General features: G+C 39.9%; 2 protein-coding genes across 2 annotated transcripts; one reads left to right on the forward strand and one right to left on the reverse strand.

Annotated features, from left to right (window-relative positions):
• Positions 1–1,604: 1,604 nt before the first annotated feature.
• Positions 1,605–7,032, reverse strand: LOC106607677 (paired box protein Pax-1). The gene is made up of 5 exons (XM_014204879.2): positions 6,727–7,032; positions 5,565–6,191; positions 4,468–4,601; positions 4,094–4,304; positions 1,605–2,265 (listed from the first exon to the last, which is right to left on the reverse strand). The coding sequence occupies exons 1-5, from the start codon at positions 6,728–6,730 to the stop codon at positions 2,177–2,179; spliced, it is 1,065 nt and encodes a 354-aa protein (XP_014060354.1). The 5' UTR covers positions 6,731–7,032; the 3' UTR covers positions 1,605–2,176.
• A 16,967-nt stretch (positions 7,033–23,999) lies between these two features.
• LOC106607678 (homeobox protein Nkx-2.2a-like) lies at positions 24,000–26,860 on the forward strand. The gene is made up of 2 exons (XM_014204880.2): positions 24,000–24,658; positions 25,150–26,860. The coding sequence occupies exons 1-2, from the start codon at positions 24,415–24,417 to the stop codon at positions 25,698–25,700; spliced, it is 795 nt and encodes a 264-aa protein (XP_014060355.2). The 5' UTR covers positions 24,000–24,414; the 3' UTR covers positions 25,701–26,860.
• The last annotated feature ends 836 nt before the right edge of the window (positions 26,861–27,696 follow it).

Genomic DNA, 27,696 nt, shown 5'->3' on the forward strand with positions numbered 1-27,696 from the left:
CAATAATAATAATAATTTTAAAAAATATGTAATGACAATTTTTTATAGGTATTCTGAATTTATGTATTAGGTAATTCTAGAATGCAGCAGGGGAATCACGTATAGGCTATCCTTAAATAAGAAAAAAAGAATATATATAATAATAATAATGATGATAATGAATCAATTATATTTAAGCAATAAGGCCCGAGAGTGTGTGGTATATTGCCCATATACCTCAAACCCCTGAGATGCCTTATTGCTATTATAAACTGTCTTCCAACATAATTAGAAGGGTAAAAATAAATGTTTTGTCATACCCGTGGTATATAGTCTGATATAACACGGCTTTTAGCCAATCAGCATTCAAGGCTCGAACCATGCATTTTATAATATAGATTATAACATTAATACAGAAATATCAACATATAAGCATTATCTTAATACATACTGTACATTCATGTTTGTGTTCATATTCATAATACCTTATTGTAGTTAGAATGAATTACAGTAGCCTTGTAGAATTTCAAGAAGGGTTTGAGTTGGATTAATTTCAATATACTACATATCAAAATATATTCTGTCCAAGGTAGCCTATCATTCATACTAGTATAATATAATATAATAAATATAATCTTATAATAATCTAATTTCGATTAGGCACATGATCTGTCTGTGTATTTAGTCTACACTTCCAAGGCAACCCATAGCTCCCACGGATTGGATGGGCGAATACCCATTCGATCAGAATTCAGTTGAACAGACGTAAACTGTAAACTGAAATAAACAATTATCAAAAACAAATGGGCATAGAGGGAAAATGTAGCTGTGAATGTGGGCAGGTCTGGTTTAATCGACTAGTGATAGTTTGCTCACGGTCAACAATTGATCAAACGCGAGCTCGAATGTTTTCTGAAGATCAACACGATATGCAGTCCCAAATGGAGGTACATTTACAATCTATCCCTTTTAAGCGTCGTTAATGCTCCTCTCGGCATAGAATCATTAGCGTTAGCTTTACAACACGTCTGTCTTGTATCCTTCTATGATTATTGACGCAAACGGTGCGTAACCGCAGTTGCGGACGCATGACTTGCATCTCTGCGTGATGTTTGGATTGATCAGGGGCTCCAGAGGTTTGTGTACAGTCGGTTCTGATACCGTATGTTGGATTATCGGGTGTTTCGTGTTTGTCTTGGAATTGGCTATCCAATAGATGTGCCATTGTATGATTTTTGTCATGGTCTGGAGCCTATATCAAATAAGGGCGTGTTGGTCTTTATTCTTGACTGATTGTTGGGTAGCTATTGCCGTCAGCCTCCTTACCCAGATAGGGGGGGGGCAAGCCTGACAGTGGCATCTGGCCAAAGGTATCGGCCTACAGAGATACCATCTTGCAAGGCGCCGAAAAGTGCGAGGCATCATTAACTCCTGAAAAGCTTGGTTTGCACGAATTTGAAGGGAGGCATGGTGAGTGACACATCAGGGGGGGGAAGCTGTTATACTGAATCATTATACGAAGTTATTTTACCAACTGCAAATGTATCATTTTAATTTTTACCAGGAGCCAACAATATAAACTGCAGGAATTAGAATTAGACAAATCCAAAGATATGAACGAGGCATTTCCCGTTTAGCATGCCTTTATTAAGCACAGTTAGGCTATAAAAAATATATAATACAGCTTCTGCAGATATAATTTACAAAATTACAAATAGGCCGACATGATATTGCTAACATTTTTGAAATGTCCCTTTTAGGACACAGGCCCAACAAATAAAGATTGTTCACGTTTGTTTGAACCCAGAGAGCATGCAGGGTTATCATCTGTTGTGGGAAACAATGCTTTGGACCTGTCAAGACTGTTAGGCTGGCTACATAATTCGTTTTACACTGTTTCGATTGGGATGACTTTAGAATGAGTGGAATTTTAAATATATAATAATGATGTTCTGATCAACACAACACCGCTTTATTGGTGCAGGTGAACAAGACTGTATCATCATTCATGTCGAAATTCGATTATTTTAGTTTTTTTAGCCTATTGGCATGCAATGCAGTTACACGGAATGATGTTGAAAATGTAGGTTCGTCACTTACTAGTGGATTATACATTTTTGGGGAAATCTTTTAATTTTACGCATTTTCTTTAGGCTACATTGCCCTGTGATCTTGACGGTCCGTTGGTTTCGTTGGGTTATGAAGCGGAGGTCGGGAGAGATAGTCCGTGTACGCTCAACGCCTCGTGCTGGTGCTTGCTCAAGGGACTGGGAGGTTTTCTGTCTCCTGCGAAAAACAAACAAGAGATACGTTCAATGGAACAAATAAATCGTCATTCTATCCATCATCAGACCAGTCAGAACACAAAAAGCGTGTTAGCTGTAGGTCCCAAAGCCGTGGCGAGAAGAGCAGTTATCGCAACACAATCTCCAAAGAAAACGCCATATACCATACCTCACCATAACTGCAGCAACAGAGATATGGCATGGCTGGACGTTTTAATTATTGAGATATCTAGACAGAGTGGTCTCTGATGTCTCATCTGACATATAGAAAGGTTATTGGACTGCCAATTGTAGCCTATCAAATGGTTATGGAATCATGTGTCCATTGTATTGTAGACCTAATATACTACTGAACACAAATATAAACGCAACATGTAAAGTGTTGGTCCCATGAGCTGAAATAAAAGATCCCAGAAATGTTCCATATGCACAAAAAGCGTATTTCTCTCAAATGTTGTGCGCAAATTTGTTTTCATCCCTGTTAGTGAGTATTTCTCATTTCCCAAGATAATCCATCCACCTGACAAGTGTGGCATGTCAAGAAACTGATAAAACTTTATGATCACTCTAAAATGTGCAATTTTGTCACACAACACAATGCCACAGATGTCTCAAGTTTTGAGGGAGCGTGCAATTGGCATGCTGACTGCAGGAATGTCCGCCAGAGAATTGAAGGTTCATCTTTCTACCATAAGCCACCTCGTTTTCTAGAATTTGACAGTATGTCCAATCCGCCTCACAACCGCAGACCACGTATCCACATCAGGCTTTTTCACCTGCGGGATCTTCTTAGACCACCCTCCAGGACAGGTGATGAAACTTTAATTAAGCAATCTTTTGTGGGGAAAAACTTTAATCGTTGAAATTGTTGCATGTTGCTTTTATATTTCTGTTCAGCATATGTAGCAATATTTCTTCACAAAAATATAATAGGGACATAGGCCGAGCTACTGACATCGAAATGATTGGATGAACAGCAGCATCTATTTTCCAACAGGGTATGGATCATGTAGACCTACTCAAGTATTTCATGTAGAATGGTGCTAATTGGTGTAACATTAATTAGCTTATCAGGCTACATCTTCATGACGTATTTTTTTTTTTTACATTTGAATAAGTCGAATTAATTAATTGGCATCGCTAATTTCATGGTGGTTCTCATTTATATTAAATGACCTCAATGACATCTGTATCTGTAAAAATAAAAACCTTCCAAATCGGCCTACTCGTCAAGCAAACGCACGAAAAGCTTGAAAATAGGAGCATAATGTAGCCTAACATTTCTTCGCAAATTGAATAAACATAATTTGAACATCATCATTGCAACTTTCTATTTTTAAGAATATGTAGGCCTAAACGTTTTGAAGAGTAAGGTCGAAATCGTTATAGCAATCATATAGGCCTATTCAAATAGTATTAATGGGTTCTTCAAGATCAGCTATAGATCTACAGTCATCACCTGAGTGGGTACTGCTCTATACCTATAGGCCAAAACGTCTTGCACAGTCAATAAAGTAGCCTACACTTCCAATGCCTTCTCCCAGAGGACTTAATGTTTTCCTTATGAGGCGCACAACGCAGCGCCTGCTCTGTTCAGACATTCTCTAAATGTCAACTGTTGTCTTCCTAGACCCCCCCTACTGTTGGCTCGTTAGCTTTCGACCCACAAGCCCTAATCTTTTTTTTTTTTTACGAGTGCATTTACAAATTGCTGGTGTTTGATTGACAGCTGCCTTAAGCCGTGCCTGACATTGTACTGCATTTCAAATATCACCTGCATATTTGAAATGTAAAAACGTATAGCTAAGTACACAGACTGCATGGCTTACCTTCTCGTGCTGAGTGTTTGAAGGACATCGCCATGTGGAGGTCTCCACCTTGCATCGTTGCTTCGCTGTTGGGGTGGGCAAGACTCGTGCTTTGAGACTGCCAGTGGTGTCCAGTTGTCATATAGTTACCTGTTGGTCCACCATACACCCCGTATTGGTTTGGGGGAGAGTAGGCACAAGCAGGGACATAACTCGATAGGTTTGAAGAAGACTGGAAAGGAAAATAAAAAAAGAATGCATTTTAAGCACAGAGAAGCAAAACGCCCCAACACTTTTATGCATGCATTGTATTTACAGTGGAAATGTAGTGGAAACGGATTTCTGATCAAACTATGAACATATTCGTTGTTTGTGTATTTGATTCATAAATGTACCTGAGGAAACTTGATGTCTGCTTCTAGGGAGGATTTCTCTATTCCGTTGACACCATGGGCAGAGGAAAAGGGCGCTCGGTTTACGCTCGCCCACTCCTCCATTTTTGATGGGTACCCCTCAGCTCCAGCGATGGCTGTGGGAAATGTTTCAGTGTAGAATATAACATTATTAAGTCTACAAACCATTTTAGGTTTTTATTCGATTTGTATCGATATTTTCAGATATACCTCTGCTGAGGACAACATTCCTCTTGCACAAAGACATGCTATGATAAACATTGTTTTTGATTTAGGTCAATTTCGTGTGGAAATTCTTCGTTATTAAACGCACACTTCAACCAATCTTTATTTTCTCAAATCAGATCGAATGTTTGTGGCCACAATGTGTTCAATGCAATGTTTTTGTAAGATCTATCATGAAATTTTAGAACAACATTTTATATTTGAAACATTCTTGTTTATTTGACACCTATAGTGTTTGCCTCTTCCATTTATAGAGGCCTGATTACATGCGATTATAACGCTATATTCTGAAGGGAAACAATGAGATCTCAAATAAAATTAAATGAACGTTCACAATGGGCTACGGCTTCGATGTAGGCCTGCTAATAGCCAAACCACAAAGTAGTCCTCACACCGATAGGCTAGCCTTATATGACCATTGACACATTTCAAGAGGATTTAGCGTCCATATTTATACCAGATGTGTAATTTGGCTCATTTATCAATAGGCAATTTAAAAAATAAAATAACTTTCGTTATATGACTAACGTATTATAGACCTAGCCTATTAGGGCTATTATAGACCTAGCCTATTAGGCCTATAATACCGTTTCACTATTTTACAGTTAAACCTATAATGTTATTTTATTTATCAATCTATGTCGTTTAATATAAGTTGGTTGTTTTACGTTGTTCCTCATTCATATGGAATTGTATGAAATATCCGTTTGATTGACAAGAGACTCTGATTCGTAGATATTGAACTATAATGCACCTGGAAATATTTCCAATTTGAGACGTGTGTATGCACTCAGTAATGTAGCTTCTGAAGAATCAACTGAGCTGCAAGAGTCAAATTCAATTTTGCCACCAACCTGCAGGGTCCATGAAGGCTCGGATGCCCAAAATGTTGCTGACTGTGTGCACGGAAGGCCAACCATGGCGGGAGAGGCTGACATGGCCCGGCGTGACCGGTATACCGGGACCACTGCCAATTTTAGTCCCAGTGGGTGACATTGCGCTGGGGTATGAGTACGGGTACATGTGGTTGTAGGACAGCTGAGGATGGATTGGCTTGCTGTTCTCATACTGGCCCGGCTGGGAAAGATTTCCTATTTTGTTGCGTAAAATACGGCTTATGGAGCTAACCGAAGGAACGTTATACTTATCACACACTGCATCTGCAAGAAGCCTGTCCCTGATCTCCCAAGCAAATATTCCAGGGTCTCCTTGTTTGTAATCCCTTATGCTTTTCACCACGTTGGGTGTTGTGACCCGGGGTTTACTTCCTCCTATGGCACCGGGCAGTATCGAACCCGTCTCGTTGTATCTCGCCAGTATCTTGCTCACACAGCCATGAGAGACTCGAAGCTGTCTACTGATGTCACACGGTCGTATTCCAAGTTGAGCTAATTCCACGATTCTGATCCGAATCGAATTTGGAAGCGGTCGTCCGTTGACAAATACCCCGCCAAGCTGATTTACTTCTCCATATGTTTGATCTGCAAGAAACAAATAAGGAATTCCATTGAGGTGCATAGAGTCGACAGATCAGTGTAACGGTGTTTTAAAACAAATAGCATAACCACAATAGCCTGTAGTTTATAGCTTAATGCGCAGTGAGCGCTCACGTTTCCAAAGTACCATTCCCTATTCTTGATCTAACCTACATCATTCCTATTATTATGGCCTTCAAATACAATTTCCAATAACCTAGAATGTTCTCAAACTTTGGAATGCAGCTCAGTCCAAATGTGGGTAAAAAAAATAAATGGAAACCGAGACAAGGAGGCTGCCGTTGTAATGATACATGGAAACACGCATTTGAGAATAGGATAGTGCAATATAATGGTAAAACCTCTAAATCTCTTTTTATGCAAATATATTCTGTTGATGAGTCCATGCCAAATTAATCACGGCCCACTGGGCACAGAACTCAATTCGACGTCTTTTCCAGGTTGGTTCAACGTAATTCCATTGAAATTACGTGTAAACAACGTTGATTCAACCAGTGTGTACCCAGTAGGGAGTGCTTACCCATTGCCTTTGGTGTGAGATGTTGTCCTTTAGCAGTTAAGAATGGCCGAAAAGTGCGGTCTCTCCCCTCTGCACATGAGATGAGGAAAATGGTTTTTCTGTGCGTTTTTCCTTTAGCTCTACCCTTTCATTTCTGGTAAGATGATCGAAGACGGCGAGTTTGGGCAAAGGTACTGAAGTGATTTTTGTCCCATAAGGGAAAATTTGTCCATCCCGAAGGCTCAAGTGTGCGGAGATTCATTTGACGCGTCCATTACGTCAATCTCGTTGGCTGCGCTCAAGACTCTTTCCCCATTTCATTGGTCTCCTCCTTCGCGTGTATGTTAGACCAGACTACTTCACCGAATCTTTTCCGGGTTTTGGAGTTGAACTTCTGTCAAGAGGGCCTTTGTCACACGGACGAGAACTCTTGGAAATCGGAGAAAACATGCGCTTGGAAATTAACATCTAACGAAAGCTATTCTCCATGACAAGGATGTCTCTGTTTAAATATATTTTATTAATACTGTTTAGAATTAACTTGCCATTAGGGGCAGTTATTTTTAATGCATTTACGGATTGATGCTGATGTGCACGTTTTCGGCCGTGATATAGGTTTGCAATATAACGTTAATTTGCAAGGGTATTAGCATTGTTATCCATCCGAATAGTTACCTGCAGTCAATGAAACGTGGACTGGAAGGCATGAACCTATATAGACATGTGCTAAAAACACCGAAAATCTGCCACTTTTGTTTGAATAGACCTACTCTCCCATTATTGCAAATAATTTAATCTGCATGTGCACAATGGCCATATGGAAACCATACTCAATTCATAATACTTCTAGTTTAATAGAGTACAAACCATTTCTAACAATGAATTTTGAGGGATCCCTGGTGTGCTTGATTAAGGGAGTGATGATTACTTTGCTTACCCATGGCTAAGGCTAGCTGATAAATTGACGGCATGGCTGATGGATTATTTTCATGCGGAGCCTTTTAGTTTCTGTAGTATTTAAAGCCTATTGGTTGCATGCTTAATGACGTTGGACCCTTTTATTTTCCAAATAAATTGTATAGCTATTGATTTTGATAGGTCTATACTTATCAGACACATGTAGGCCTACGAAGAATGTACTCTTCACACCAACAAAATAATTCAAATTATTTAGAAGTTTTTGAATTCACAGAAGTTGGCCAAACATCTGTCGTTCTTTTACTGTAAGAGTCTCTTTTTAAAGCTCAGAAAGTATTCATACCCCTTACTTATTCCATATTTTGTTGTGTTACAGCCTGAATTCAAAATCGATTAAGTATTTGTTTTCCTCTCAGTATCTACACACAATACCCCATAATGACAAAGTGAAAACATTTTTTAAACATTTTTGCAAATTTATTGAAAATTAAATAAATATTTAATTTACATAAGTATTCACACCCTTGAGTCAATACTTTGTAGAACCACCTTTGGCAGCAATTACATCTGTGAGTCTTTTCTAAGTCTCTAAGAGCTTTCCTCACCTGGATTGTGCAACATTTGCCCAATTATTATTTTCATAATTCTTCAACCTCTGTCAAAATTGGTTGTTGATCATTGCTGGACTACCATTTTCAGGTCTTGCCATAGATTGTCAAGTATAATTAAGTCAAAGCTGTAACTCGGCCACTCAGGAACATTCACTGTCTTCTTGGTAAGCAACTCCAGTGTAGATTTGGCCTTGTGTTTTAGGTTATTCTCCTGCTGAAAAGTGAAGTTATCTCCCAATGTCTGGTGGAAAGCAGACTGAACCCAGTTTTCCTCTAGAATTTTGCCTGTGCTTAGCTCCATTCCATTTCTTTTTTATCCTGAAATACTCCACAGTCCTTAACGATTGCAAGCATACCCATAACATGATGCAGCCACCACCATGTTTTAAAATATGTAGAGTGGTACTCAGTAATGTGTTGTAATGTTTTGGGCAAATCCAAAAGAGTTTGTTTTCAGGACAAAACGTGAATTGCTTTGCAAATTATTTTATTACTTTAGTGCCTTGTTGCAAACAGGATGCATGTTTTTGAATATTTTTATTCTGTACAGGCTTCCTTATTTTCACTCTGTCAGTCAGGTTAGTATTGTGGAGTAACTACAATGTTGTTGATCCATCCTCAGTTTTCTCCTATCCCCCCATTGAACTCTGTAGCTGTTTTAAAGTCACGATTGGCCTCATGGTGAAATCTCTGAGCGGTTTCCTTCCTCTCTGGCAACTGAGTTGGGAAGGACGCCTGTATCTTTGTAGTGACTGGGTGTACTGATACAACATGCAAAGTTGAATTAATAACTTCACCATGCTCAAAGGAATATTCAATGTCTGTTTTTTTACCCATCTACCAATAGGTGCACTTCTTTACGAGGCATTGGAAAAGCTCCCTGGTCTCTGTGGTTGAATCTCTGTTGGAAATTCATTGCTTGATTGAGGGACCTTACATGTACTTGTATGTGTGGGGTACAGAGATTAGGTCGTTATTACTTAAATCATGTTAAACACTATTATTGCACAGAGAGTGAGTCCGTGCAACTCATACTGTGACTTGTTAAGCACATTTTTACTCCTGAACTTCTTTAGGCTTGTCATAGTAAAGGGGTTGAATACTTATTGACTCAAGACATTTTAGTTTTTCATTTGTAATTAATATGTAAACATTTCGAAAAACATAATTCCACTTTGATATTATGGGGTATTGAGTGTAGGCCAGTGACAAAAAAAAAATCTAAATTTAATCAATTTTAATTGCAGGCTGTCACACAGCAAAATGTGTAAAAGGTCAAAGGGTGTGAATACTTTCTGATTGGTGTTCAGCTCATTACAGTGGTTGCATTATACATATTTGGCATGCAGGCATACTGTGTATTTTGGTCTTTGCCACTCTTTTTCTCTGAAGAACTATGTTAATAGTATATTGGTCCACGCTATTTCTTGTTTGCCTGTAAACAAATGCAACATTTCTTTCATTATAGCCATAATATCAGCAAGAAGGCGTTTGGGTGTTGTTTTATTCACTACATGTATATTGTTTTACATATTCATTCAAATTGATTACAAATTATCTACACTGATATATTTCCATTAAAATAAAAAATATGAAACTTTTGTTGTGTTTTTTTTTGTTAGATAGGCTTCTGCCATAGGAGTACTGCGAGGTGACCACTTCTTTATTTAAATGATTCCCCCTTAAAGTATAGGTTTATACCTGTTAAACCGGTAGAATATTGTTTCAATTTTCTTTCTTTCTTTATTTTATTGAGAACATTTCTGTGTTTGCTTTTTTGATTGAATGTTTGGGAGGATAATGATCTCATCGTTCAGTCAGAGGACTTGATCAAGACAAGGCTTGCGCAAGGCAAGGTGTCACTGAAAATAATATAGACTACAGTGCATATCCACACCTGCATGTGCACAAAATATTTTTTGGATAAGAATTTGATATAGGCAGCCCGCTGTATTTATTGCACATAGTTCATAGAAATACACACCTGGTTTTGTGATTTAATAATCATTTGGTGGGTGATAATATTTGTCCTATTTCATACATGTAGGCTTACAACCCAGCTAGCACATAACGTTGTGAGAACCATTGAGCTTGGTGAGAACGTGGTGGTCCTATAGTTATTTGCATACAACCTTCCCACAACTTTGTGGGAATGGTGCAGAATAGTAACTTGGCTTTGGGACATTCTCAGCACATTTAAGGAACTTGACAAAAAAACAACATTGTTAATACTTCCAACAGAACATTTCCTAAAAGTTCAAACATGGTAACATTTCATTTTAATTTTGGTAATGTTCTGGGAATGTTCTCCAACTGGTTTGACATTGGGAATGTTCTCAAATAGTTAACCTCTTACATCTAGACGTTCCGCTAGCGGAACACCACTCCAATATCCAATGATAGGGCGTGGCACGAAATACAAACTCCTCAAAAATCCGAAAACTTCCATTTTTCAAACATATGACTATTTTACACCATTTTAAAGACAAGACTCTCCTTTATCTAACCACACTGTCCGATTTCAAAAAGGCTTTACAACGAAAGCAAAACATGAGATTATGTCAGGAGAGTACCCAGCCAGAAATAATCAGACACCCATTTTTCAAGCTAGCATATAATGTCACAAAAACCAAAACCACAGCTAAATGCAGCACTAACCTTTGATGATCTTCATCAGATGACACTCCTAGGACATTATGTTATACAATACATGCATGTTTTGTTCAATCAAGTACATATTTATATCAAAAACCAGCATTTTACATTAGCATGTGACGTTCAGAACTAGCATTCCCACCGAACACTTCCGGTGAATTTACTAAATTACTCACGATAAACGTTCACAAAAAACATAACAATTATTTGAAGAATTATAGATACAGAACTCCTTTATGCAATCGCGGTGTCCGATTTTAAAATAGCTTTTCGGTGAAAGCACATTTTGCAATATTCTGAGTAGATAGCCCGGCCATCACAGGCTAGCTATTTTGACACCCACCAAGTTTGGTACTCACCAAACTCAGATTTACTATAAGAAAAATTGGATTACCTTTGCTGTTCTTCGTCAGAATGCACTCCCAGGACTTCTACTTCAACAACAAATGTTGGTTTGGTTCCAAATAATCCATAGTTATATCCAAATAGCGGCGTTTTGTTCATGCGTTCAAGACACTATCCGAAGGTTAACGAAGGGTGACGCGCGGACGCGTATCGTGACAAAAAAATTCTAAATATTCCATTACCATACTTCGAAGCATGTCAAACGCTGTTTAAAATCAATTTTTATGCGATTTTTCTTGTAAAATAGCGATAATATTCCGCCCGGGAGTCGTTGTTTTCGTTCAAAGACTGAAAATGTAAAATGGCCTCTTCACGTGCATGCGCGCCCCCGTCTCATTGTTCTCAGATCGACCACTTACCAAATGCGCTACTGTTTTTCAGCCAGAGACTGCAGAGTCATCATTCAACGTTCTGGCGCCTTCTGAGAGCGTATGGGAGCCTTAGAAAGTGTCACGTTACAGCAGAGATCCTCTGTTTTGGATAGAGATGACAAAGAAGGCCAAGAAATGGTCAGACAGGGTACTTCCTGTACAGAGTCTTCTCAGGTTTTGGCCTGCCATTTGAGTTCTGTTATACTCACAGACACCATTCAAACAGTTTTAGAAACTTTGGAGTGTTTTCTATCCAAAGCTACTAATTATATGCATATTCTAGTTTCTGGGCAGGAGTAATAACCAGATTAAATCGGGTATGTTTTTTATCCGGTCGTGAAAATACTGCCCCCTATCCATAACAAGTTAAGAAACAGAGTTCTTCTGTGGGAATTTCAGTACTTCAGCATAACGTTTCCTACTGGTTTCTTCATAGTTCTATTTAAAGTCATGTTCTCAAATTGTTCCAAGACCGCTAAGAAACAACAATTTTGGGCCTCCCGGGGGGCGCAGTGGTCTAAGGCCCTGCATCGCAGTGCTAGAGGCATCACTACAGACCCGGGTTTGATCTCGGACTGTATCACAACAGGCCATGGTCAGGAGTCACATATGGGGGCGCACAATTGGCCCAGCATTGTTAGGGTTAGGGAGGGTTTGGCCTGGGAGGCTTTACTTGGCTCATTGAGCTATAGCGACTCCTTGTGGCGGGCCGAGTGCCTGCAGGTTGTCCTAGGTCGACAGATGAACAGTGTTTCCTCCGACACATTGGTGCGGCTGGCTTCCAGGTTAAGCGGGTGGGTGTTAACCTCTTAAGGATCCGCCCCTTTTTTTACATTTTCACCTAAAATGACATACCCAAATCTAACTGCCTGTAGCAAGGATATGCATTTTCTTGGTACCATTTGAAAATAAACACTTTGAAGTTTACGGCATCCCTAGCCACGTCCTCAGAGCATGCGCAGAACAGCTGACTGGTGTGTTTACGGGCATATTCAATCTCTCCCTATCCCAGTCTGCTGTCCCCACATGCTTCAAGATGGCCACCATTGTTCCTGTACCCAAGAAGGCAAAGGTAACTGAACTTAATCACTATCGCCCCGTAGCACTCACCTCTGTCATCATGAAGTGCTTTGAGAGACTAGTCAAGGATCATATCACTTCTACCTTACCTGCCACCCTAGACCCACTTCAATTTGCTTACCGCCCGAATATATCCACAGACGATGGAATAGCCATCACTCTGCACACTGGCCTATCCTGTCTGGACAAGAGGAATACCTATGTAAGAATGCTGTTTATTGTCTATAGCTCAGCATTCAACACCATAGTACCCCCAAGCTCATCATTAAGCTCGAGGCCCTGGGTCTGAACCCCACCCTGTGCAACTGGGTCCTGGACTTCCTGACGGGCCACCCCCAGGTGGTGAAGATAGGAAACATCACCTCCACTTTGCTGATTCTCAACACTGGTGCTCCACAAGGGTGTGTGCTCAGCCCCCTCCTGTACTCCCTGTTCACCCATGACTGCATGGCCAAGCAAGCCTCCAACTCAATCATCAAGTTTGCAGATGACACAACTAGTAGGCTTGATTACCAATGATGATGAGACAGCCTACAGGGAGAAGATGAGAGCTCTGGGAGTGTGGTGCCTGGAAAACAACCTCTCACTCAACATCAACAAAACAAAGGAGATGATTGTGGACTTCAAGAAACAGCAGAGGGTGCACCCCACTATCTACATCGACTGGACCGCAGTGGAGAAGGTGGATAGCTTCAAGTTCCTTGGCGTACACATCACTGACAAACTGAAATGGACCACCCACACAGACAGTGTGGTGAATAAGGCACAACAGAGCCTCTTCAACCTCAGCAGGCCAAAGAAATTTGGCTTGTAACCTAAAACCCTCACAAATTTTTACAGATGCACAATTAAAAGCATCCTGTCGGGCTGTGTCACTGCCTGGTACGGCAACTGCACCGCCCGCAACCGGAAGGCTCTCCAGAGGGTGGTGTGGTCTGCCCAACGCATTACCAGGGGCAAACTACCCACCCTCCAGGACACCTACAGCACCCGATGTCACAGGAATGCCAAAAGGATCATCAAGGACATCAACCACCCGAGCCACTGCCTGTTCACCCCGCTATCATTCAGAAGGCGAGGTCAGTACAGGTGCATCAAAGCTGGGACCGAGAGACTGAAAAACAGCTTCTATCTCAAGGCCATGAGGACTGTTAAAGGACTGTTAAACAGCCATCTCTAGCACATTAGAGGCTGCTGCCTATAGGCACAGACTAGGAATCACTGGTCACTTTAAGGAATGGAACACTAGTCACTTTAATAATGTTTACATATCTTGCATTACTCATCTCATTTGTATATACTGTATTCTATACTATTCTACTGTATGTTAGTCTGTTCCGCTCTGACATCGCTTGTCCATATGTATATAGTCTTAATTCATTCCAACTTAGATTTGTGTTTATTGGGTATATGTTGTGTAATTTGTTTGATATTACTTGTTAGATATTACTGCACTGTCTGTGTTAGAAGCACAAGCATTTCGCTACACCCGCAATAACATCTGCTAATCACGTGTATGTGACCAATAAAATTTGATTTGATTTGAAGACATCAAAATGATCAGTTGTGTTGTGACAAGGTAGGGGTGGTATACAGAAGATAGCCCTATTTGGTAAAAGACCAAGTCTATATTACGGCAAGAACAGCTCAAATAAGCAAAGAGAAACGACAGTTCATCATGAAGGTCAGTCAGTACAAAACATTTCAAGAATTTTGAAAGTTTCTTCAAGTGCAGTTGCAAAAACCATCAAGCGCTATGATTAAACTGGCTCTCATGAGGACCGCCACAGGAAAGAAAGACCCAGAGTTACCTCTGTTGCACAGGATCAGTTCATTAGAGTGAAACCATGTTTCCTGACTGGTAAAACTGAACTTTTTTTACTCTGGTTCCTTGAAAGTTTTCCTGGGAGGTTTTATTAACGCTCTGAGAAAGGAAATTATAAGTTATTTGGAGTTTTTTGAATAACTTCCTTAAAACTTTCCCTGAATGTTTCAATAAGACTTTTCCTGAGACACTATCTGTGCTTGGAGTTCAAAAAAGTTAACCCAAAATAAGCTAGCAGTGTTATTAAAAGTCTTATTGAATGTTTCAATAAGACTTTTCCTGAGACACTATCTGTGCTTGGAGTTCAAAAAAGTTAACCCAAAATAAGCTAGCAGTGTTATTAAAAGTCTTATTGAAACATTCAGTGAAAGTATTAAGGAAGTTATTCAAAAAAGTCCAAATAACTTATAATTTCCTTTCTCAGAGCGTTAATAAAACCTCCCAGGAAAACTTTCAAGGAACCAGAGTAAAAAAAGTTCAGTTTTACCAGTCAGGAAACAAATGGTTTCATTCCCACAACCAGTAACATACGTTCCAACAACTTCCAAGGAACCAAATGTGCTAGCTGGGAAGTGTGTATTACTGTATATGCATGAATTGGAAATGTGTTTATTACATATCCCAACTCTCCCTGAGACATCCTTGGAGAGTGGGGTCACAGCAATGGTCAGTCATTATTAACAGCAAACCTGGAACAACTAAGATTATGTGTCTTGCTTAAGGGCACACCAACAGATTTTTCCACCTTGTCAGTTCTGGGATTGGCCGATTTTGAACTAGTGGCCTTTTGTTTACTGGCTCAACGCTATACCACTAGGCTGCCTGCCACGCACATGTGACTTGGTTTTAGTACTCTGTAAATCGATATGCTCATCACAATTAAGAGCCCATCCATGTCCTTGGCTTGATCTGATATGGGTTTGGAGATGAGGTGTGATGCATTCAGTAGAGAAATGTGGCTTCTGCAAGATATTCATTTTTCAAGTCTATTTTCTCAAGAAAAATATTTCAATAATATTGACAAATCCACATAAATATCCTACACTAATTCGCATGCAGTCTACAAAACTAAAGACAGTCAATGTTTCCTTTTTGGATATTCTGTTGTTAGATGTGAGCTCCATCTCATGTTTTCCCTGTTGCATTAGCCTGTCTGTGGGGCCCCTGACTGGGTCATCCTGCTGCCAGGACTTGGCTGTGCAGTTCTCTGCATCCTCCAGATGAGGCTGTGCACATCATAGAATTGCATGTATATAGAACACAGTCATTTACACGGCGTGCACAATTATTAGGCAAATTGTATTCCTCGGGGTTCATTTTATTGTTGAACAAACACAATGCTCTCAGTCAATCCAAAATGTTATTGAACCTCAAACCTGAATGTTTAACAAAAGGAAAAGTGAGTTTTGTCTTTCTCAGGGAAATATATGTGTGCACAATTATTAGGCAACTATTAGTGTGCAGAATTATTAGGCAACTAAATTACAAAAATAATTTCTCTCAACTCACTTGATTATTCTCAATTTTTAGAGCAAGTGTAACAGATAAGTAACACAAAATGACAATTATATAACATTTTTGGCCTTTCAAAAAATATTCAGTGACCAATATAGCCACCCTTATTTTCAATAACTGCCATGAGCCTTCCATCCATGGAGTCTGTCAGTTTCTTGATCTGTTCATGATCAATTTTCGCTGAAGCAGCAACCACAGCCTCCCAAATGCTGTTCAAAAAGGTGTATTGTCTTCCATCACTGTAAATCTCACGTTTGAGAAGGGCCCACAAGTTCTCAATAGGATTTAAGTCAGGTGAGGAAGGGGGCCAGGTCATTATTCAGGCATCTTTGAGGCCATTGCTGGCTAGACAAGCAGTGGAGTACTTGGATGCATGTGATGGAGCATTGTCCTGCATAAAGACCATGGCCTTCTAGAATGCTGAGGACTTCTTCCTGTACCACTGTTTGACGAAAGAATCTTCCAGAAACTGGCAGTAGGTTTGGGAGTTGAGTTTCAGTCCATCTTCAACCCGAAAAGGTCCAACTACCTCATCCTCAATGATAGCAGCCCATACCAGTACCCCTCCTTCACCTTGCTGGCACCTGACTTAAAGTGGTGCCCTGTGTCCATTACTGATCCATCCACAGGCCCATCCATTTGGTCCATCAAGAGTCACTGTCATTTCATCTGTCCATAAAACCTTTGAAAAATCTGTCTTCAGGTATTTCTTTGCCCAGTCTTGACGCTTCAACTTGTGAATCTTATTCAGTGATGGTCTTGTTTCAGTCTTCTTGACCTTGGCCATGTCTCTGAGCACTTGACACCTTGTACTTCTGAACACTCCAGGTAGGTTGCAGTTCTGGAATACGGTGGCACTGGAGGATAATGGGTTCCTGGTAGTTTGACGTTTAATTCTTCTCAAGTCTTTTGCAGTTAATTTGCGCCTTTTCTTCCCCATGCGTTTATTGCGCCCCAGTTGACTATTCGCAACAAAACGTTTGAATGTCCGGTGGTCACACCTCAATAGTTTAGCTATCTAACCTCTATGGGCTAGGTGGGACGCTTGCGTCCCACCTACTCAACAGCCAGTGTAATCCCGTGGCGCGTTATTCAAATTCCTCAAAAATGCAAAAACTTCAACTTTTCAAACGTATGACTATTTTACACCATTTTAAAGATAAGACTCTCGTTAATCTAACCACACTGTCCGATTTCAAAAAGGCTTTACAACGAAAGCAAAACATGAGATTATGTCAGCAGAGTACCCAGCCAGAAATAATCAGACACCCATTTTTCAAGCTAGCATATAATGTCACATAAACCCAAACCACAGCTAAATGTAGCACTAACCTTTGATGATCTTCATCAGATGACAACCCTAGGACATTATGTTATACAATACATGCATGTTTTGTTCAATCAAGTTCATATTTATATCAAAAACCAGCTTTTTACATTAGCATGTGACTAGCATGTGACTAGCATTCCCACCGAACACTGCCGGTGAATTTACTAAATTACTCACGATAAACGTTCACAAAAAGCATAACAATTATTTTAAGAATTATAGATACACTATGCACTCGATATGTCCGATTTTAAAATAGCTTTTCGGTGAAAGCACATTTTGCAATATTCTCAGTAGATAGCCCGGCATCACAGGGCTAGCTATTTAGACACCCAGCAAGTTTAGCACTCATCAAAGTCAGATTTACTATAAGAAAAATGTTATTACCTTTGCTGTCTTCGTCAGAATGCACTCCCAGGACTTCTACTTCAATAACAAATGTTGGTTTGGTTCAAAATAATCCATAGTTATATCCAAATAGCGGCGTTTTGTTCGTGCGTTCAAGACACTATCCGAAAGGGTAAATAAGGGTGACGAGCATGGCGCAATTCGTGACAAAAAAATTCTAAATATTCCATTACCGTACTTCGAAGCATGTCAACCGCTGTTTAAAATCAATTTTTATGCCATTTTTCTCATAAAAAAGCGATAATATTCCGACCGGGAATCTGCGTTTAGGTAAACAGACGAAAGAAAATAAAGCTTTCGGTCGACTCGGGCATGCGCCTAAGCCCATAGTACTCTGATCGGCCACTTGCCAAAAGCGATAATGTGTTTCAGCCAGAGCCTGCCTCGATATCGTTCAGCTTTTTCCCGGGCTCTGAGAGCCTATGGGAGCCGTAGGAAGTGTCACGTTATTGCAAAGATCCTCAGTCTTCAATAAAAAGAGCCAAGATGAAACACAACTTGTCAGACAGGCCACTTCCTGCATGGAATCTTCTCAGGTTTTGGCCTGCCATATGAGTTCTGTTATACTCACAGACACCATTCAAACAGTTTTAGAAACTTTAGGGTGTTTTCTATCCAAAGCCAATAATTATATGCATATTCTAGTTACTGGGCAGGAGTAGTAACCAGATTAAATCGGGTACGTTTTTTATCCGGCTGTGTCAATACTGCCCCCTAGCCCTAACAGGCTAAAGAGTGTCGCATCCGTCTGAAAGGCATTTTACATTTTTGGCTTTTCAGTGTCAGTTAAATGTCTTTTTTGGCCCATTTTACCTGAGGTAATGAGGCTGCCTAATAATTATGCACACCTTGATATAAGGTGTTATTCACTTTCGCCACACCTTCCCTCATTACACAAATACATATCACCTGAAAATGAGTAAATCCAATAAGCATTCAAGTTTATATGGTTTGGAGTTCGAAAATGTGAATAGAAACAATGATAAGATCAGAATACTCACTTGCCTAATAATTGTGCACGCAGTGTATATGTTCTATATGGTGCCCATGCTATGGATGGTTTAGACTCTATGGGACAGTTTCCTGGACATAGATTAAGCCTGATCCTGGACTAAGAATAACAAGCACTTTTAATAGAGAGTCTCCATTGAGAATGCTTTTTATTCTGCATTAAAGTTAAGTTACCACGTTCCTGCAGGGCCAGTTTCCTGTACACAGATTAAGCCTAGTCTTAGACCAAGTGTAAATTATAGCTGCCCAGACACTTCAGCCTTGTTAATCTCACAACTTGTTAAATTCTCTTTTGTAGATGTCAGTTATATCTATATGCACAATAAGCCGACATGAGTTGTACGCCTATTTACATTATTGGATGGCCATGTTGTTCTCTCATATAGTAACATCTGATCATTAAAGAGCCTGTTTGGAACAATTCAAGTCACAATCTGGAAAGTTGTCACTGAAGAATAGTTCTTACACTGAGATGAATCACATACATAATTACGCTGTAATGCAAGAAAAAGGAGGACATTTAAGTCTGTCATTACAGAATTCTTTTGCATGCCGCTGGATCATCACTTAGATACACACTCCTTATAAACCAGGGTAGGTGGCACTTAGACTACCTATTTTTCGTCAACGGTCATTATTCTATCAGTACGATGACCTTAGCTGGTCCCTGTGCACTACTGTGTACAATACAAAAGCACATGTGTTTTGTTGGAACTGCGTAACCACAGAAGAAGTCATTTATATAAATAAAAAAGTTTTTTAAAAATCATAATAATGGAGGTCTGACTTTTGACATGACTCTTTAATAAGTTCCCTTACAGGAAAAAAGAAAGTTATTCTAACCTATTCTCAAGAGCAGCAGCATTGCAGTCTCTCCAGTCCTGTAGAACTGCATGGTAGCCATTGTGCATTACGTCAACACTTACTGTAAGAGACAGCTGGTTAGCGGTGAGTGCAGTATAGCCCTATCCTACTCTACAGGCCAGAGACAATGCACTCTGACACTCAGTTAACCGCAAATCCTGAATATGTATATTTATAGATGATGCAAATATACTTAAAATGGCAAATATAATATAGTATCAGTATGACTGTTAGTATGTATGTATTGTAGTGATAGAGTTGCTCAAAAGAAGAAAGGCATACCACTAAGGGGTGGAATTGGGGGGAAAAGCTGAGAAGTCAGTGAATTCTAGAATTCACAGCGGGTGATAAGCACTGTCAGTTTAGTGGCGTTTACCTCTGGCTTTGGTCTACTTATTAAGCTATAGGTTTTTCCTCCTTTCTATTCTGCAGAAACGAATACAGCAAAGTATATGCGCTGTATATGAACCTGTATGGGAACAGCGGAGTGAAGTCAATTCATATCCGTTGATAATCTCTGTTCGTTCGGATTCAAATTCAGCTCATTTGGAACTTGGCACCTTCGCGAACATGTTTGGTTCACTCTTCCAAATCCACCGGATTTGAGACTGACCTCAGGTTCTCACTAACGTGAATGACAAGAGCACATAGACTGGAAAAGGAAGTGATGACGCTGTTGCCGTGCATGCGGGATGTTTAGGACAGGTTCTTTAACAGAGGTCAAACAAGCTCCTCTCTTTGTCTTCTATGAACCTATCTATCCTGAGGCCAAAGCTGTCAAACTTGCTGTTAGAATGTCATCATCCAATAAACAATATTTGCTGTTCTACATTGTTGCAGGGATATTACACATACTGTCTGTGTGAATTGAACTTGTTTTTCACAACCTGAAAGCAATTTACTGCAGTCTTTCGCTTCAGACCTTTGACTGCTGCGCAGTCCTCTTGAGAGCAAACCGTTTTCTTCCTGTTGATGAACACCTCTAACCTCTGTCGTCGGCTTGATTACTGATGCAAAGGCGCCACCATCTGGACAAACATGTACATTACAGTCCTTATCCAGCAGCGTGACCTATTATTTTGGATTGAACATGCTATTTGAGGCTCATGTGCATCCCTTTATGCTTTGCAGACGTGGCAGGTTGAATTACAGGTGCAGTGTTAGTATTTCAACTGTGCTGACTTTTGTTATGCCTCACACATCTTCTATTGATGGCACTTATGTTGTCACCAATTTGGTCACTTTATCAGTGACCTCATATACTTTTCATCTAATGTCATCTTTAAATTAGTGATTGAAATGTTGACATGTAGAACATGTTCTAGTCTAGTTAAATGATGCCATTTGCTAACTTAAAAGGAACATTTTAAGTGGAACATAGTTTGATGGGGAATATTACATGTAGATGTAAGCCAGTGTCAGTAAGCCAGTAGGTGACACTCTAGACGAAGATGTACTTCTGAGAGCAATGATGGGATTGGTTGAGGGTTTTTTTGTGTGGGCGTGTGAGCGTGTGTTTATCTGCATGTGCTTACTGGGCAGGCAGTTGTAAATGCTTACTCCTCCCTCATGCTGCCACTTAGACAGTGTCACTTACCAATGTTGTGGTAACAGTAGGACAGCTCCACCTAGGTGCTCTGCACTCCGGCACCACTTCATACTGGTTCTCTTCTCTCAATATTCTGTCTGGGCTGATTTCATTTTAAACAGGGCTCTGCCTGCATAAAGAATGATTAGGGCTGGCAGGGACCTTATGATGTATCATGATATGAAGGTCACGATTACATACATATTGTGATTATTTATGCCTCACAATTCTCTATGTAGCCTATTGTCTATGTACCCTATTCTGTATATAGGGTGGAACTAAGGGTTTTTGTAATGCATTTGGAATACTATGGTACTAAAGTATTTTAAATATGGCCAGGAAGTAAACTTTTTTGCCTGATTAATCTGCTTACAATTGCTTACAACTCCTTAATGTCAGAATATATCTGATATACAATTTAGCTGTTGAATTGATACAGTACTGCATAAAGAAATACCAGAATGATCGCAATATAGTTTTTTTCCCACTTGCCCTAAGAATGATGTTTATTGTGGTATCCAATGTCCTGGATTGTTGGGGTGCTCGTACCCTAAAGGTTAGAATAAACCAACAGCGCTCTGTCAGAGAACCTGCTGGGAATGGACATGTGGGATGTTTCTTTGTTTGCTCCTTTGAGAAGGCAGAGAAGCTTCTGCTTGGCCATGTGATGATTTCTCTCTCTTGGACTGAGCCCAATTGATTATGTTGACAATTGATCAGTAGTTGCCAAATCCAAGTAGCATCATGATGTGTTGATAATAACGATAAATAAGGTTCACAATCTGGCAAACATTGCCTTTGGGCTACAAAGCTCATGAATATGTGCGCTTTAATAAGCCATTAACCAATCATATATCAATTACAGAAAGGTCGTATTTGTCCAGAAATAAAGCCGTGTACATTTGAAGGAAGGACCCTTCATAGAGTGATTATATCTCAAGAAGCAGGCAATCAGAACGTGCATGGGCACAATGAGAGGTGATTCGACTCTTTAGGCCATATAGGCAGCAGTGTGTACCATAGAGATTGTAATTCTATGGTGTGTACACTGTGAGTGAGAGAGTAAACATGTACATATCAGTGAAGTGGTCTTGTAAGCGATAGCCTCTCGCCCTGTCGAAATGTGTTTGAGAACCGCTTTGCTGGTCAAACAAATGCGCAAGTGCTACCAAAGTAATAGTACAATAATAATAATAATGTGTGTGTGTGTGTGTGTGTGTGTGTGTGTGTGTGTGTGTGTGTGTGTGTGTGTGTGTGTGTGTGTGTGTGTGTGTGTGTGTGTGTGTGTGTGTGTGTGTGTGTGTGTGTGTGTGAGGTAGAGGCTGCGGGGGTCAGAGGTGAATGAAGAGATAGTTCATTGAAAGCAGTTGAACACCATGACAACCAGGAGGAACCACGGGTTTATTCCAAACAGTTACGGCGCATTGTAAGGGGGGCGTCAATCATCTATTCTCTTGCCCCCCGAAATAAATGCTAAATCTCAGCTTGCACAAAAACTTCCAAAAGAAGCAGGACATTTGTCTACATTTCCTTCATTGTCTGCAGCTTAGCAATCGGTTTGTACGTGTGTTTGCTTAGTACGACCACCCAGGACGCCCGGAGGATTCGCTGAGAACGAGAATCATTGTCACCCACATCACATACTAGATGAGGGCATTGGAGCGTAGAGAAGGAGAGAATAAAAACATCTAAAAATAAATCATATGAACATGATAGTCAGCGTCTAATATTGACTCAAGAGCTTATCATTCGATTTCCCACGTGAATTAAACACGACCAATTGCCGCAATAAAATAATTGTTATTGATGCATGGGCGGATGGAGGCTGCGCTGCAACCTGGTCTCAAAGCATTTCATATGATTCTTTAAATTAATCTGAGACAATCCATTCTGTATGATATGTTGTGTTTCATATGGTATGTATTACGTTAGCGTTATACGTCCACCCATCCACCCTGACCAACGACCCTATTTTTGTTGTTGCCTTAAGTAACCATATCTCTTATGTAGCACTACCAAACGTAACATATCATACTGATTTCAGTGTGCCGGATTTCCGTTTGCTATGTTACGTCTAATCTATGAGACCAGCCGGTGCAGTTAGATATTTATGACAGAGATAAATAAATAGTGAGCAGAACTAATGATATGGTAATAATTATCATAGTAATACCGACGATAAAGACAACATCAACAAGTGTAGCCTAATACAAATTCTGTATAGGCCTAGTCAGCGTCCCAATAAACGGAATGTATTATTATTTTTCTTAAAGCGTGAAATGTATCCAAATAAAACAGCATATAGCCTATCAACACCTTGCCGAGATAAGACGCTTAAACTGCAAACAACATTCTATGTAACGCTATGTTTCATTCATGATAGGCCCTATGCGCTACTTGAGTTAAGCCTGAACCAAAATATTGACCTAAAAGGATTTCATGAATTAGCCTGCCCATATTACACCCCCAAAATTCACATTTCGATCTTTAAGGTAATAAAATACATCTCAAAATGATGTTTTTGCTCTTAAATAAATAATATTTGTATGATGCGTTGAAGCAATATATTTTATTGGTTTGTATTTAAATTACATGCACAAATGTCCCTCCCCATCTCGGTGATTAACTGTCCCATAATACCAGTCATCACATTTCTGAAGAACCAATGACAGAGATTCGGATGTCCCCAAACCCGAGAATTTCACACCCACAGTCTTCATCTACTTGACTCCAAGGACCCGCCTACACGCGTTTAGTCTTTCTCCGTGATTCCGATTCATCTTCCATTGCAGATTCAGTGTTTCAACGAACCTTATATGGACCAATCCGTCTGGTGATAGCTTCCTTTATGCCAGTGCTCCTAGTCATGCTTTATCCATGAGCCTCTCCTCTCCATCAACTCCTGCGCTCCTCCATGACCAGCACATTGGAGTCCTCTCGACGAGCCAGCGGTGAACTACTGCATGCCGATTAAGTTCCGTTTAGCTTAACCCAAAGGACACAACCCTGAACATCTTAAAACCTCATCTATAAATACTGTACTCTTATTCAGTTATACTGGTTCAGAACAGTAGCAGGGGAAAAAACGAACTTTTGTTTACAGTGCGCGCCACAGACTTTCTCACACCATGTCGTTCAGCAACACAAAGACGGGCTTCTCTGTAAAGGACATTCTGGATCTTCCTGACACCAATGGAGGTTCTGAGACGGAGGAGACTGAAGATGAGAACGAGGTGGAAACGACTGAGACTTTGACGCAAAATCCATCTTCTGAAAACACTGGAAATGTGCCCTACAAGAGCCTTTTGTGTGATGGTGGAGGTAATCCCTACTCAAGATGGCTTGCCTCCTCCAGCGCCATCCAATATTCATGTGAGTAGCTTCAAAAAGTTAGTTTCGTAAACATCGAGGTATAGAACTAATTGATTTGTCCACTTCCTAGTCATATCTCATCCGTTAAGTTATAGGCCTATGTCATTATTAAAAACATTTGCATTCATGTTTTGGTTTGTTATGCAAAACGTCACGATTTCATTTAAACATGTATTGTTTTAACTTATTAGGCTACCATTAAAGTATTAGTCTATTCATGTTCAATCTGAATTTATAATATTATCCGTTCGTAATGCAATTTTAATTAGGCTATCTATGCGTAGAGCCTGATCAAAATATTTACATTTTTGTCACCAATAGGCTATTGTTTTCGATTATTAGTAGTCTCTTCAATATTTTTTTCTATTCAACAAATTGCTATACGATGAAGATTTGTTTTCAGAAATGAATAAATGTATGTAGCCCCATTTCATAGCGTTTGTTGTCAACCCTAGTTGATAACCAGACCCACTTTGTTTCCTTTCAAACAGTGCACGGTTTGTCAGTTGATTCTCGAAACGAACCGAAATATCCGGAGCTGTCCGCCGACGAATCCCAAGATATCGACAGGGACGCCACAGGTGACAGCAGCGACTCGGGAAAGAAGAGGAAAAGGAGAGTGCTGTTTTCCAAAGCTCAAACCTACGAACTTGAGCGACGATTCAGACAACAGAGATATCTCTCGGCGCCGGAGAGGGAGCGCCTTGCAAATGCACTACAACTGACACCGACCCAGGTGAAGATCTGGTTCCAGAATCACCGGTATAAAATGAAGAGAGCACGCGCTGAGAAGGGTATGGAGATGGTTCATCTCGTGTCCCCAAGACGGGTGGCCATTCCGGTTTTGGTTCGGGATGGAAAGCCATGTGACACTAACAAAACTCAGGATCTTGAGGCCTCATTCAGGGCTGGAATACCTCTGTCGGCGTATAGCGCCTATTCTCTCCATCACATGCATATGCGCTCCCACTACAGCCCCGACGCCATCTCACAGCTGCCCAGTGTGCATCATATGGCGCAAATGTACCAATGGACTTGGTAGACGATGGATACTCAAAATAACTTTGATTCCACAAAAATACAATCTAAAGAAAGGGATTGAAATCGGATTGATATTACGATCTGTATTTTACCCACATTAGAGCTGATTATTTTGTGGCCCATGAGGTCTGGGCAATGTTAGGGTTCTTGAAATTCCGTTCTTTTTATAATGTTTGCCAAATTAATGTTATAAAGGAATGTTATTTCTGTTGTAAAGTGCGCAAAATGCTCATATTATTCATTAATTTATGTTTTTGGGTGGACTGTGGATTGATCTTGAATATTTATGGCCGTGAATAAACCGCTGTCAGTTTGATGTGGTTATTGCTCATGTATTAACCTACATTCATTTACTTTTTTTTTACCAGCCCAGTAAGGGGAATCGAACAGAAACTTGGATATAAATGTTTCGTTATTCGTAAAAAAATTGTTACATACATAAATGCCATTATGCGCAAAACCTGTTTAATGACTTCCTGTATCTAATTCGGTTCAGGGTTTACGTTGGATCACAAAGCAAAAATAGAAACAAACAACTCTGAAGAGAATATCTTGCAAACACAGTCTGGACAATTTCGTTCATATCAAAAGTAAAAAGGGCTTTTTCGAGTTATGCAAAGGCCTACAACAAATATATATTTTTTGTGTGTGATGTTTTCCTTACATTTCCTAATTGAAAAGCATGCCTGGCTTATTACAGCACTCCAAATGACCAATTAAGCTAGAAAAAATATATATTCTCAGTTCTCATTAACAATATTTTCTAAAACATCAAATTAATTATAGTCAATATAAACCAATTAACCAAAAATGTCTCACTCTGTTTTTCACAGAGCAGCATTGCTTATATACTCACAAAGAAACCCCAAATATAGAGTTGAGTGCAGCTGTGGATCTTTAGGGGTTTGCGCATGCAGAATGGAACAGAGAGGGGATGTTGTGGCAGTGGTGGATGGAGAGCTGTGGACGTTTTTGTTTCTATTCAGCTGTCAGTTGGGTCAGCTCATCTCAGAGTAAGGATGAGGAGTAAGTATCTCTGGGGTTTTGTAAAGGCTGTCACTTGGCTCTTTTGTGACCCTTGTTGGACACGTTGTATTCCATATGGGCAGCTGGCCTCGTGAAGGGGATTGCTAATAAAACTCAACTTGTTCTGCTTTCAAACATGCCATTGTTTCCTCCCAATGGGAAAAAATAATTACAAATTCATGCGGTATCCTTTCTTAGCAAAGACACCCCATTCACATATTAGAACAGGGAGCTCTTATCCTAAGGTTTTTCTGTGCAACCCCTCACTCTTTCTCTCTATTTCTCAATCTTCTCGCCCGCTCTATTTCTCTCTCTCTAAATATTTGAAACCAGTTTTCCAAATACCTTGCTCCAAACAATTTCTGTACTCACTCTAGTCATCTAAAACACGCGTTAGTATCAGTGGATACCTGTACTCACCATGTACTTCAAGAAAATGTTGAAGTGATAAATAATAAATTATAGCGTATAAACTATAATGTTACTCGCATTCCTTATTGGGTCAATCCGCAACTGAGCGTCAAACAACTGTCTCACCACAAGATGACAGTATATACCTTGATGAAGAAGGATCTGTATTTTAGCCACTGGGTATACTGGACAGCCCATAACTCCTCCCAGTTCCAATATCACAAATATGTTCTAATTTAAGCAGTTTATAACTTATTTATTTTGCATTGAGCATTTTAGACAAAAACAATTTTAATGTTCAGTTAGTGTTACAAGGCAGGTGTAGGTATTTAATCAACGAGATTATTGTAATAGAACATGTGTCATATCTATTTAAATCCAATCATGTTTAGAGGTTAAGAGTTTGAATATTAATTGATTAATTGCATAGACAATAATGGTTAAGCTAGAGTGTCTCTGTCAAAAGCTCATTTTTTCTGAACAATCACCTTATTCAGTCCAGAACAGGCAGGAAGGGCACGTAGGACAGCGGTGAAGTGAGTGGTTTGTCCACAGAGGGG

This window comes from Salmo salar, chromosome ssa06 (genome assembly GCF_905237065.1).
Source record: "Salmo salar chromosome ssa06, Ssal_v3.1, whole genome shotgun sequence".
Lineage (NCBI taxonomy): Eukaryota > Metazoa > Chordata > Actinopteri > Salmoniformes > Salmonidae > Salmo > Salmo salar.

Bases quoted from the DNA above. Each gene is read 5' to 3' on its own strand.
- LOC106607677 (XM_014204879.2), bottom strand. The intron at 4,602-5,564 runs GTTGGTGGCAAA...CATTTCCCACAG, and splicing joins AGCCTTCATGGACCCTGCAG to CCATCGCTGGAGCTGAGGGG. The intron at 2,266-4,093 runs GTAAGCCATGCA...TGTTTTTCGCAG, and splicing joins CAAACACTCAGCACGAGAAG to GAGACAGAAAACCTCCCAGT.
- LOC106607678 (XM_014204880.2), top strand. From the start codon at position 24,415: ATGTCGTTCAGCAACACAAAGACGGGCTTCTCTGTAAAGGACATTCTG. The intron at 24,659-25,149 runs GTGAGTAGCTTC...CCTTTCAAACAG, and splicing joins CAGCGCCATCCAATATTCAT to TGCACGGTTTGTCAGTTGAT.